Source organism: Orycteropus afer, unplaced genomic scaffold, assembly GCF_000298275.1.
Source record: "Orycteropus afer afer isolate SDZICR_OR568_19922 unplaced genomic scaffold, OryAfe1.0 scaffold00078, whole genome shotgun sequence".
In the NCBI taxonomy this organism is placed as follows: Eukaryota; Metazoa; Chordata; class Mammalia; order Tubulidentata; family Orycteropodidae; genus Orycteropus; species Orycteropus afer.
This window is the reverse complement of record NW_006921665.1, coordinates 606,040-617,177: the sequence shown is the minus strand read 5'-3', so window position 1 is coordinate 617,177 and position 11,138 is coordinate 606,040. Positions and strand designations below refer to the sequence as shown.

The 11,138-nt window shown below is 43.3% G+C and overlaps 1 protein-coding gene across 1 annotated transcript; it reads left to right on the top strand.

Moving 5' to 3' along the window:
- Positions 1–1,044: 1,044 nt before the first annotated feature.
- On the top strand, positions 1,045–8,434 carry LOC103197371 (carbonyl reductase [NADPH] 1-like). Its single transcript, XM_007941254.1, has 3 exons — positions 1,045–1,333; positions 1,854–1,961; positions 7,998–8,434. The coding sequence occupies exons 1-3, from the start codon at positions 1,045–1,047 to the stop codon at positions 8,432–8,434; spliced, it is 834 nt and encodes a 277-aa protein (XP_007939445.1).
- The last annotated feature ends 2,704 nt before the right edge of the window (positions 8,435–11,138 follow it).

Sequence of the window (11,138 nt, the reverse complement as noted above, 5' to 3'; positions counted from 1 at the left end):
ACCCCTCCTTGGGTTTCCGAGGCAGTATCACTACGGAAGTAGGATTGCCCAACCTTCCTTCCGAGGAGTGGCTGGTAGGTTTGAACCGCCAGCCTTCTGGTTAGCAGTCAAGTGCCTTAGCCACTATGCTACCAGCGCTCCTATAATTGTTTAGTCCCCTATAATTGCTGTAAGTCAACTGGGAAACGTTGGCAGTCCAGCTGGTGTGCTATGTGCCTAGTTGCTATCCCCTTGTACAACCTCCTGCTGTGTTTCCTTAAAGGCTTGCTCTCTATAAACCACCTCTGTCTCTGCCAGCAACTCTTTCTCACCAGAAGCCAAGAATCCATTTGGGATCTTACCCAGCCCCCCTCCTGTAACACCCCACTCCCTCATTTCCCCATATCCCAACCCCCAGCCCTCCTATTCCCCATCCTGTATATTGCTCTTTACATCTTGAATGAAACACACACATACTGTGAACATTTAAGCAGTCCTTAAAGGGAACTTAAATGTTCCCAGAATATTTAAGTCAGTATTCGCAGAAGTTCCAAAGCCACACAGAATCGAATGGGAGAGAGCCTGGCAATTACCAGTGGCCTGTTCATGTCCCTCTGCCCACTCAGTGTGCTCCTGTTAACTTCCTGATGCTAGAAAATGCCTCTCTGTGCCCACGGGCTTCTTTCTAGAACCCCGAAAATATGTCCTGTTAGGGAAGTCAGAACCACCCACAATCAATGTCTCTTGGGAGTTAAAGTATAATACCCTAGTTCCCTCGTCCTTAGATATTCTCTGCAAGTTTAGGTGAGACCCACTGAACCCTGGAGGGAGAGTGACCTATCCTGCGGCTGTCTCTCCACCGCAGCGGGGCAGAGCCTGCGCTTCCGCCTGGGTGCCCCGCCCAAACGGCCCCCGCCGGCATCCAGACCTTGCACATTGAACAGCCGCATTCAGTGGCCCTGAATCATGTGCAGATTAGACTTTTGCCGACTGGTCTGTTCGCACAGGTGAACTACACCCGCTCTTTGGGTCTCTGGTACTCGCTGCCGCCTCCCTAAACCTGCAATGTCGTCCTGCAGGCGCGTGGCCCTGGTGACCGGGGCCAACAAGGGCATCGGCTTCGCCATCGTGCGCGAGCTGTGCCGGCAATTCTCGGGCGACGTGGTGCTCACCGCGCGGGACACGGCGCGAGGCCAGGCGGCGGTGCAGCAGCTGCAGGCCGAGGGCCTGAGCCCGCGATTCCATCAGCTGGACATCGACGACCTGCAGAGCATCCGCGCCCTGCGCGACTTCCTGCTACGCGAGTACGGGGGACTGGATGTGCTAGTTAACAACGCAGGCATCGCCTTTAAAAGTAAGGTTCTGGAGCTGGTATCCCAGGGGCGCCTGCCTCAGAGGCACGCTGCGGGTGGCGCCTCTTGAGCCTGTGGAGTCTGGAGAAGGCTCCCTAGGGAAAAAGAAAGAGGGACCCTGAATCCATCGGGAGTTGGAAGTTTTCCAGTCAAGGCACCTTTATGTTCCCCTGGCTGGGGTTTTTCCAGATTTTCTTCAAACAGTTCCTCTCTTACTGGACTTTAGGGCAGCTGGGTGAACTCTTTAATTTTGTATTGTGAACTAATCAATAATTTGCCAAAAGACAGTATACAGGGGCTAGTGCATCCTGTACCCACCCAGCTTTTCCCCATTGGTACCATCCTACGAACTAGAGAATGTCATCAAAACAAATTAGCTTTGGCACAGAACTACTAACTAGCGCCTGGCTTTACTAGGAATTAGATAGCACATTTTTTTTTGGGGGGGGGGACGACTAATCGGTCTATGAAACGTTACCACAATACTACAATTTATTAACTCTGTCATTTTCTTCCCAAAAGCTGCTGATCCTACACCCTTTCATATTCAAGCAGAGGTGACACTGAAAACAAACTTTTTTAGTACTCGGGATGTCTGCACTGAGTTGCTGCCTCTAATAAAACCCCAAGGTAAGGCTGTGAGGAAGAACAGCACTTCTTAGTACCTAGCTTGCTGGTGGTGACCTATGCCTGCCTCTGACCCATCTATCCAGCTCCTGCTTACTCACAGAACGCCAGGTATGCTGGCCTCCTCCCTGTGTCTCTACCCTGCCAGGTGTGGTTCTACTTCAGGACTTTGCATTCCTCCAAGGGCCATGGTAGGAGCTATGCCAGTAGTGTCTAAGGCATTTGACTGCTAACCAGAAGGCTAGAGGTTCAAACCCACCAGCCACTCCTCGGAAGGAAGATGGGGCAATCTACTTCCGTAGTGATACTGCCTTGAAACCCAAGGAGGGGTCTCTATGAGTTGAAATCGACTCGACAGCATATTACAACTACAACAACAAGGGCCATGGTAGGTGCTGTATCCCACAGACATTTGCACACTTGGCTCATTTTATCCTTCAGGTTTAGCTCAAATGCCCCTCACACATTGGATTCCAATTGGATTCATCTGTCATCTTCTCTCTTTCCTCTCTGCTCCCAGAGTGAACTTAACTTACTCCAGGGCAGCTGAACTCCAGTTGGTGAGGGGAACACTATTACCAATTTATTAAATAATTTTTTTATAACATTTTATTGGGTTTTTTGGTGAAGGTTTACACAGCAATTTAAGTTCCCATTCACCAATTTCTACAAAAATTATTCAGTGATACTGATTACATTCTTCACAACATGTGAACAATCTTATTTCTGTTCTGGTTGTTCTGTTGCCATTAGTTTAGTTTCCCTGCCTCCTTGCCTTCTCACCTTTGCTTGAGAATCATTGATGAGCATTTGGTCTCATAGAGATGACTTTTTGAAGCAGCACAATACTCATGGGTGATATTCTTTATTTTGTGAGCCAATCTGTTATTTAGTTAAAGGTGACCTTAGGAACTAGTTTCAGTTCAAAGTTTAGAGCATGTCTCAGGATAATAGTCTTGGGGAGTCATCTAGTCTCAACCGATCAAGTAAGTCTGGATTTTTTTAGAAATTTGAGGTTCAGTTCCACATTTTTATCCCATCCTATTGTGTTGTGGCCCTGATCAGAATGGCTGTCAATGGTAGTTAGGCACCATCTCAGGGAAAATGAGACTGTGGTTCGTACAGACTATCAGCCCTGCAGACTAGTTTGTTCTTTGCATCTTTGGTTTCCTTCTTTCTCTTTTGTTCCAGACAAGGAGAGACTAATAGAGTTAAACTTTGCCCCACTGGGTTTTCAATGGCTAATTTTTTTCAGAAGTAGATCACCAGGCCTTTCTTCCAGTGCACCTCTAAGTGGATGTAAACCTCCAACCTTTTGATCAGCAGCTGAGTACATTAACCAGTGACTCTACCAACTCATTAAATCAGTTGTCGTCGAGTCAGTTGCAACTGCTGCAGATGATTTTCCTGGCTGTGATCTTTTGGAAATAGATTGCTAAGCCTTTCTTCCAAGGCATTTCTGGGTAGGTCCAAACAGCCGACCATTCAGTTAGTTGCCCAGCACTACTTAATAGTCTGTTTGCACCGTTGACCAGCACATCTAGCTCCCCAGATACTCTCCACACAGGAAATTGCACAGGGGGTGGAAGTTCTAAAGGTCAACATTGTCCAGCTGGTGGCAGTGTGGGCTCAGGCCTGTGCTGCATCCTGTGTCATGAGCACTTCATCATCCATTCATTAAGCCCCCCTCAATCTGATACCTGCCCATAATACTCCCATAGCTCCGGACCCACATATTTATCTTCCTGCCTCTCCATATCCTCCTGACTACCCTCCTCACTCCTCCACATCTACAACAGACATTTCCAAAGGGGCACTCATTGTCTGTCTTCAGCTGTCTTGCAAAATGACCCCACTGTCATCCCAGGCAGGATTCTGGAGGTCACTATGGCCCACTTCCTTAAATTCATTTACCAGATCTTAAGAGTTTGCCTACCAGTTTCTTCCCTGTTCATCCCTTCCATCCCAGCGCCTGCTCTGGGTCTCAACTGTCATTTCTGGGCAAGTGCAAACCCACTTGAGTGATCCACCTTTCTTGAGTCTCCCTATTCATGCAATATCTATGCTATCTCTGCAGTTACTCCCCTTCTGAAAATCCCTCAGGAGCAAAGTCCAAGCTGATAGGGATTTCTGTAGTCTGACCCTGCCTAATAATAGGCTCTTTTTAATTCTCCCTTTATACATGTTCAATGTTCTGGACATAACCAACTACTTTTTTTTTTTTAATGGCTTGTAACGTACTATAATCTGTACTCCTAGGTCATGAGAGGGGCGGGGCACGCCAATAAATACACATCAGTTAAGACAATCTGCTGCTGTTAGAAAGGTTAATGTGAGTGGCTTTGAATTGAGCACATGCATGTATAGTTTGATCTCCAGTCTGCTTTTGTAGGGGTGGTTCCCTCCACTTTCCCACCTCTGCCCTTCTTTCCTGTCTAGTCCTCTTAGAAGGCTCTACTGCTCTGAAGACTGGCTTAGTGGTGCTTTGAAGGGTGATTATTTCAGTTATCACCTGACTCCTTAACTCACCCCAGCACTTGAAGGCAGGTCTAGAGCTCTGGGTTAGTGCCCTAGAGCCACAGTTGCAAAACACCACAACTTAGTGGATTGTAAGAACAGAAAGTAATCGTCTCATGGTTGTCGAAGCCAAGAGTTCCAACACAGGGTGTCACAGAGCAATGTCCTCTCTAGTGGCTCTAGGATCCTTGAGCTTCCCAGTTTTGGGTAGCCCCAGGCATTCCTTGGCTTGCTGCTACAGCATCAGTCTTGTTTTCCCTCTTTCTCTCTGTGTCTCTTCTTTCATAATTTCATAAGGACACCACTCACTGGACTGGGACCCACTCTACTCCACATGACCTCCTGTTAGCTTACCTGATAATACCTTTGAAGACTACATTTCCAAAGTCAGACTCACAGACACCAGGGGTTAGGACTTCAACATAAATTCTGAAGGGGGCATGATTCAGCCTCTAACTAGGTAGCTCCTTGTGCAAAAACTGCACCTTCTACACACATTCATCTTAGAACTCAAACTTCCACTTGGTCTATTTACTTACTTAGCTGAGTTTTGTCAGTTCTTGCTGAGCCAGGGCTTGGTCCCAGCATGAAGAATGAAGGCTTTAATGGATTTGCTAAGGCAGGCTGTATTCAAACAATTTCTCTTGCCTGAGGAAAGCGAGAATTTAATGGGAATTTAAATACATGCTGCATTATCCAAACTCAAACCAAAATCATGGCCACTGAGTCAATTCTGACTCATAGCGACCTCCTTTGGGTTTCTGAGGCTGTAAATCTTCCTTCCGCAGAGTAGCTGGTGGGTTTGAACCACCAACCATCTGGTTAGTAGTCAAATGTCTTAGGCACTACACTACCAGAGACAAAATATTTTTTCATTTTGAAATAAGACAGTTCTTTCATTTTGTTAGAAAAAGGTAGCCACAGATATCCTGTTGTTGTGACTTTGTTGTTGTGATTCTAGCCCTCTTTGGGAGAAAATTCAAGAAAAGACCTAGGCAAGGTAACCAAATGGAAATACTGTCCTTCCTCCCTTGTCTTAGTCTCCTGGTGCTGCTGTAACACAAATACCACAAGAGGGTGGCTTTAAAGAACACATATTTATGTTTCACAGTTCAGGAGACCAGAAGATCAAATAACTCTAGGAGAAAGCTGTCAGCTCTGAGGGAAAATCTTGTCTGTTCCAGCATCCTGTGAGTTCTTTAGCAATGTCTTCACCCTTTTGTGCGTGTTTGTCTCTCTATGCTCCTCCTCATGACTCAGAAGTGATTAGACTTAGGCCACACCCTACATAACAAATACAACCCAAATCCCAAATGGAATTCAATCCACAGATACAGGAACTCAGATTCTAACATATATTTGGGAGTTGGAGGGGGGGAGGCATCACACTTCATTCCATTATGTCTATTTCTAACATTTTATGATTCTATAAAGGATGACTGGAACAGACATTACTTAATGCTGTGTGCTAGTCATTTTGTATATATTTTCCCATTTTCCTGAGAAAAGCACTGAGACCTAAAATATCTCAAGTTCACATGCACAGTTGGGATCTACACATAAGTCGAGACTTCCTAAGCAAATTAATTTTTCTTCCCTCTACATAACAGTTCTCAGATTTTTTTTTTTTTTTTTTTGCCAAGGAAACCTTTCTTCAAGTAAAGCTGTGCCTTGTAGGCCAGTGTGACAGATAATGGAAGGAACTTTTCCTTGATCAAAGGGCCATCTTTCACCACAGTGGCCTCCAGGACACCTCAGAGAAATCCATAGGGCTCCAGGAGACAGGATTTTTTGTTTGTTTGTTTTCTACTTTTTTTTTTTCTTTTTTACATCTAAATCCTTTACTTGGAAATAAAAAATCCCCATGGAGATAGTCCCATTTCAGAGTCTGCACATGGGACATAGTGCCTGGGGTCTTTCCAGGTACCACAGCAAAGCAATCAGCTGAGACTATTCCCAACAAAGTTTAACTTGTGTAGTGTCCTTCAGAACAGCCTGCCTCCTGTCAGAACATGTTCATATGAGATATTGAAACCTAACAATTTCACAAAACACACATTTTAATGCTTTTCAAATGCCACCAAATAGACATAGTGAACCAAATGCATAGACCAAATGCATTACAAAATTCAAATTTACAAGATACCAGACAAATAAATTAAATCATACTGAATAAATTACCTTGGTCTAAATTGAAGAACAAGTTTTAATATTTGAAGTAACAGGATTATGGAATGTTTCTAAGTAGAGAGCCTGCAAAGTCTACATTTATAAACAGATAACAACCTTTATATTAGCAAATTATTTTCAAGCAGATGGGGCTCCTAAAATTATTTCAGGTACTTAACAGTTTGCTGTAGATAGGCATCATTTGCACTTTGTTTAACTGCTAATATGCTAAGCAAATCATTCTCACAGATACCAGAAAGGTATAGTTATGAACTGCAAATTAATTAGCCAAGTTAGTACAGCCTGCCTTTAATTATACATAGTGCCTAGTTGCTTTTTCAATTCTGAAGTCTTATCAGCAATGAACTATGGCCTTGCATAAACTTCAAAGTGCGATCTGGCATGCGAAATAATTTCCCATTAAACTCACTACCATCGAGTCAATTATGACTCATAGTGACCCCATTGGGTTTCCTGGGCTGTAAATCTTTTTTTTTTTTTTTTTTTTAATTTTTATTGTGACTTGGTTAAAAGTTTACAGAGCAAATTCATTTTCCATACAGCAGCTCACATATACTTTAGGAGAGAAGATTTTTAAAACACTGCAATGTATGGTGAAAACTGTGGCAATCCAGGGACCTCAACAGTAGGTACTCTTGGAATAAGAACAGATAGACTCGGGGAATGTGATGAGTATAAAACCTTAAAAGGTAGAGAAGCCTGATACAGACTTAATGCCTCTGCCTAGACTATTAGGGGCACTCTGATAGCATAGTGCCTAGGGCATTTGACTGCAAACCAGAAGGCTAGAGGTTCAAACCCACCAGCCACTCCTCAGAAGGAAGATTGGGCAATCTACTTCCATAGAGTTACTGCCTCGGAAACCCAAGGAGGGGTCGCTATCCTACTCAATGGCAGTGAGCTTGAGACAATTAGAATCAAGTAAAGTTTTTGAGGTTTGTTATCCAAACTTTACAAGTATCCCTTATTATCCCAGTGGAGTTGGATCCTCATTTTGGACAGTGAGAGTTTGGAGAGTGAGTCCCCGATACCTGGGATCATGGATATTTATAGGACTGTAAGGAGTCACTCACTCCACACCAACAGTTGTGGTTCAGTGTACAATTCAGTGGCATACCATACATTCATAGTTTTGTACAACCATCACTACTGTCTAGTTCAAGCTTTTTTGTCATCCCAAAAGGAAAAGTTACGATTTTTTTTAATGTAATAATCATGTGAAATTTCCCATTTTTGTACCATCAAGAGCCTCATACAAGCTTGGCAGTCTTGCTGTTTTGGGTATTGATCTTTCCTGTACATCTTTCTAAATAATGTTGTTTATTGCTTTAGGCAGAGTGGTGAATGTGTCAAGCATGGTTATTTTCAGAGCCCTTAACTCCTGCAGCCCAGAGCTGCGACAGAAGTTCCGTAGTGAGACCATCACAGAGGAGGAGCTGGTGGCACTCATGAACAAGTTTGTGGAAGATACAAAGAATGGGGTGCACCAGAAGGAGGGCTGGCCCAACACCGCGTATGGCGTGTCAAAGATTGGCGTCACGGTCCTGTCCAGAATCTACGCCAGGAACCTGAGCATGCAGAGGAAAGGTGACAAGATCCTCCTGAATGCCTGCTGCCCAGGGTGGGTGAGAACTGACATGACAGGGCCCAACGCCACCAAAAGCCCAGAAGAAGGAGCCGAGACCCCAGTTTACTTGACCCTTTTGCCCTCAGATGCTGAGGGGCCTCACGGGCAGTTTGTTATAGAGAAAGCAGTTGAGCAGTGGTGAGCTTGACTCACAGCACCATTCTTGGGCACCATTTTGTTCCTGACGTGATTGAAACACAAGGCACATAACCCTTGTCCATAGCATCCCTATCAAGCTCATACTGTCAGCTGCCTGCTGGTTCTATTTTTGTGACTTCCTCCATGATGTAGGGAAATAATATATGTAATTGGTGAAAATTATGACTGAGAATCAATAGATGACTAAAAATTATTCTTAATAAATACTTACTTTTGTGGATTGTTTGTATGCTAAAGCAGCTGCTTAAAAAACCTTAAATAAATAAACCAGTTGCTATTGATTCAATTCAAACCCATGAGTGTCAGAGTCAAACTCTGTTTTCCATGGATCACCAGGCCTTTCTTCTGAAGTGTCTCAGGGTGTGCTCGAACAACCAACCTTTCAGTTAGAAGTTGAGCAAATTGTTAGAAATTTTATATAACTTAAAAATCAGATCAAAGGAAGTAACAGTATAACTCAGAATTTTTTCTGCAAAGCATCAGATAGTAAGTATTTTCACTTTTGTCAGCTACACAGTCACTGTCACAGCTACTCAGATCTGCCATTGTACCAGGACAACATGTTAACAAATAAGTACAGCTGGGTTTGGCCCACAGGCTATATTTTACCAAACTTTGGTGCAGCATGAACACCTCCAAAGGCAAGACATGGAGGTCTAACCTTGCCAGGCAATTCTTTCTATCAGAGCAATTGCAGCTACAGTGGCTGCCAGGTGTGAAAGGAGGGCTAGACCCACAACTGTTAGTACAATCTGTGAGTCAAGATAGAAGCAGTCACTTTCTCAAGACAGCTCAAATGGAATATAGAGTTCCTGTCTGCCTTTTCCCCTGTAATTCACTGAATAATGTAAAGTAGCTCTTTCAGATGGTGGTTAATATTAAATGACTTAAAAAAAAAAAAAAAAAGTTGCTGCGGAGTCAACACTGACTCATGCTGACCTCATGTGTCAAAGTAAAACTGCTCCATAGGGTTTTCAGTGGCTGGTTTTTCATAAGTAAATCAGGCCTTTCTTCTGAGACACCTCTGGGTGGACTCAAATTGCAAACCTTTTGGTTACAAGCTGAAGGCATTAACCCTATTACCTTAAATCAGGTGAAAAGAGAAGTGTTCAGTCAATGTTAAGTGCTGCTGCTCTTTTGAAATCAGCTTCTGGAATATTCTTTCCCTAGAGTTGTTGCTCCATTTTGACTAGGACCAGACACTGACCTGCTCTTGATGAAGCAAACTCGTCTTCCCTGATCAAATTGATTTCTGACTCTAAAATAATAAGAAAATTTCCTACTCTTCAAAAGATACTGTTGTTGTTGTTGTTAGGTGCCGTCAAGTCGGACCCGACTCATACTAAATATTGTTTTTTATTTCTACCCGTTTTAGTCACAAGCCTAAGTGGATTTTATAAAGAAAAGCAGGATAAGTGACACCATTTATTATGAAGAGGAGGTAGCTAGGCTGGGACATGAGCAAAATTAGGACGCCTGATTTGAACCTGTCATCGCCATGTTTTTCTTCAAGACAAGGACCACATCCACATTTGGTTTTCTCCCCCTGCCCTTGAAATTTTACCACTCCTTTCCCAGAAGCTTCTATGATCCCTGGGTAAACCACTGCCATTGAGTCAATACCAAGTCATAGCAAGCCTATTAGGACAGAGTTGAACACCACAAAATCCATGAGACTAAGTCTCACCATCCTCACTTCTAAGAAGCATTCTGGCTGTACTTCTCCAAGACAGATTTGTTCACTCTTCTTCCAGTCTGTGTATATTCAATATTCTTCACCAACACATTATTCAAATATATCGATTCTTCTTTGGTGTTCCTTATTCATCGTGCAGCTTTCACATGCATAGGAAGCAATTGAAAATACCATGGTTTGGGTCAGGTACACCTTAGCTTTCAAAATGACACCTTCGCTTTGTAACACTTTAAGAGGTCTTTTGCAGCAGATTTTCCCAATGCAATGTGTCATTTGATTTCTTGACTGCTGTTCCATGGGCATTGATTGTGGATTCAAGTAAAATGAAATCCTTGACAATTTCAGTATTTTCTCTATATACTGGGATGTTGATTATCAGTCCAATTGTGAGGCTTTTTGTTTTCTTTATGTTGAGGTATAATCTATACTGAAGGCTGTTGTAGTTCATTGATCTTCATCAGTAAGTGCTTCAAAATCTTCACTTTCAGTAAGCAAGGTTGTGTCATCTGTACATCACAGGTTATTAATGAGGTTGCCTCCAATCTTGATGTCATGTTCTTTATATAATCCAACTTCTCAGATTATTTGCTCAGCATACAGACTGAATAAATATGGTGAAAGGATACAACTTTGACACACACCTTGACTGATTTTAAATGGTGCAGTTTTTGTTTTGTTTGAACAACTGCCTTTTGGTTTGTGTCCAAGTTCCCTATGAGCACATTTAAGTGTTCTGGAATTCCTATCCCAGTGTTCCCCATAATTTGTTATGATCCACACTATCAAAAGCCTTTACATAGTCATAAAACACAGCTAGACAAGGGGCAAGGTTGTGGTCACTGTTTGGTCACAGCCAGCTACCCAGAGGGACCGAGTAGTTGAACCTGCAGGCTTGGGACCACAGTCACAGGGGACATCAAGCTCAATTGGCATAACATACTATACAAAACATTGTTCCACCTCCTACTTTGGTGAGTAGCGACTGGGATCT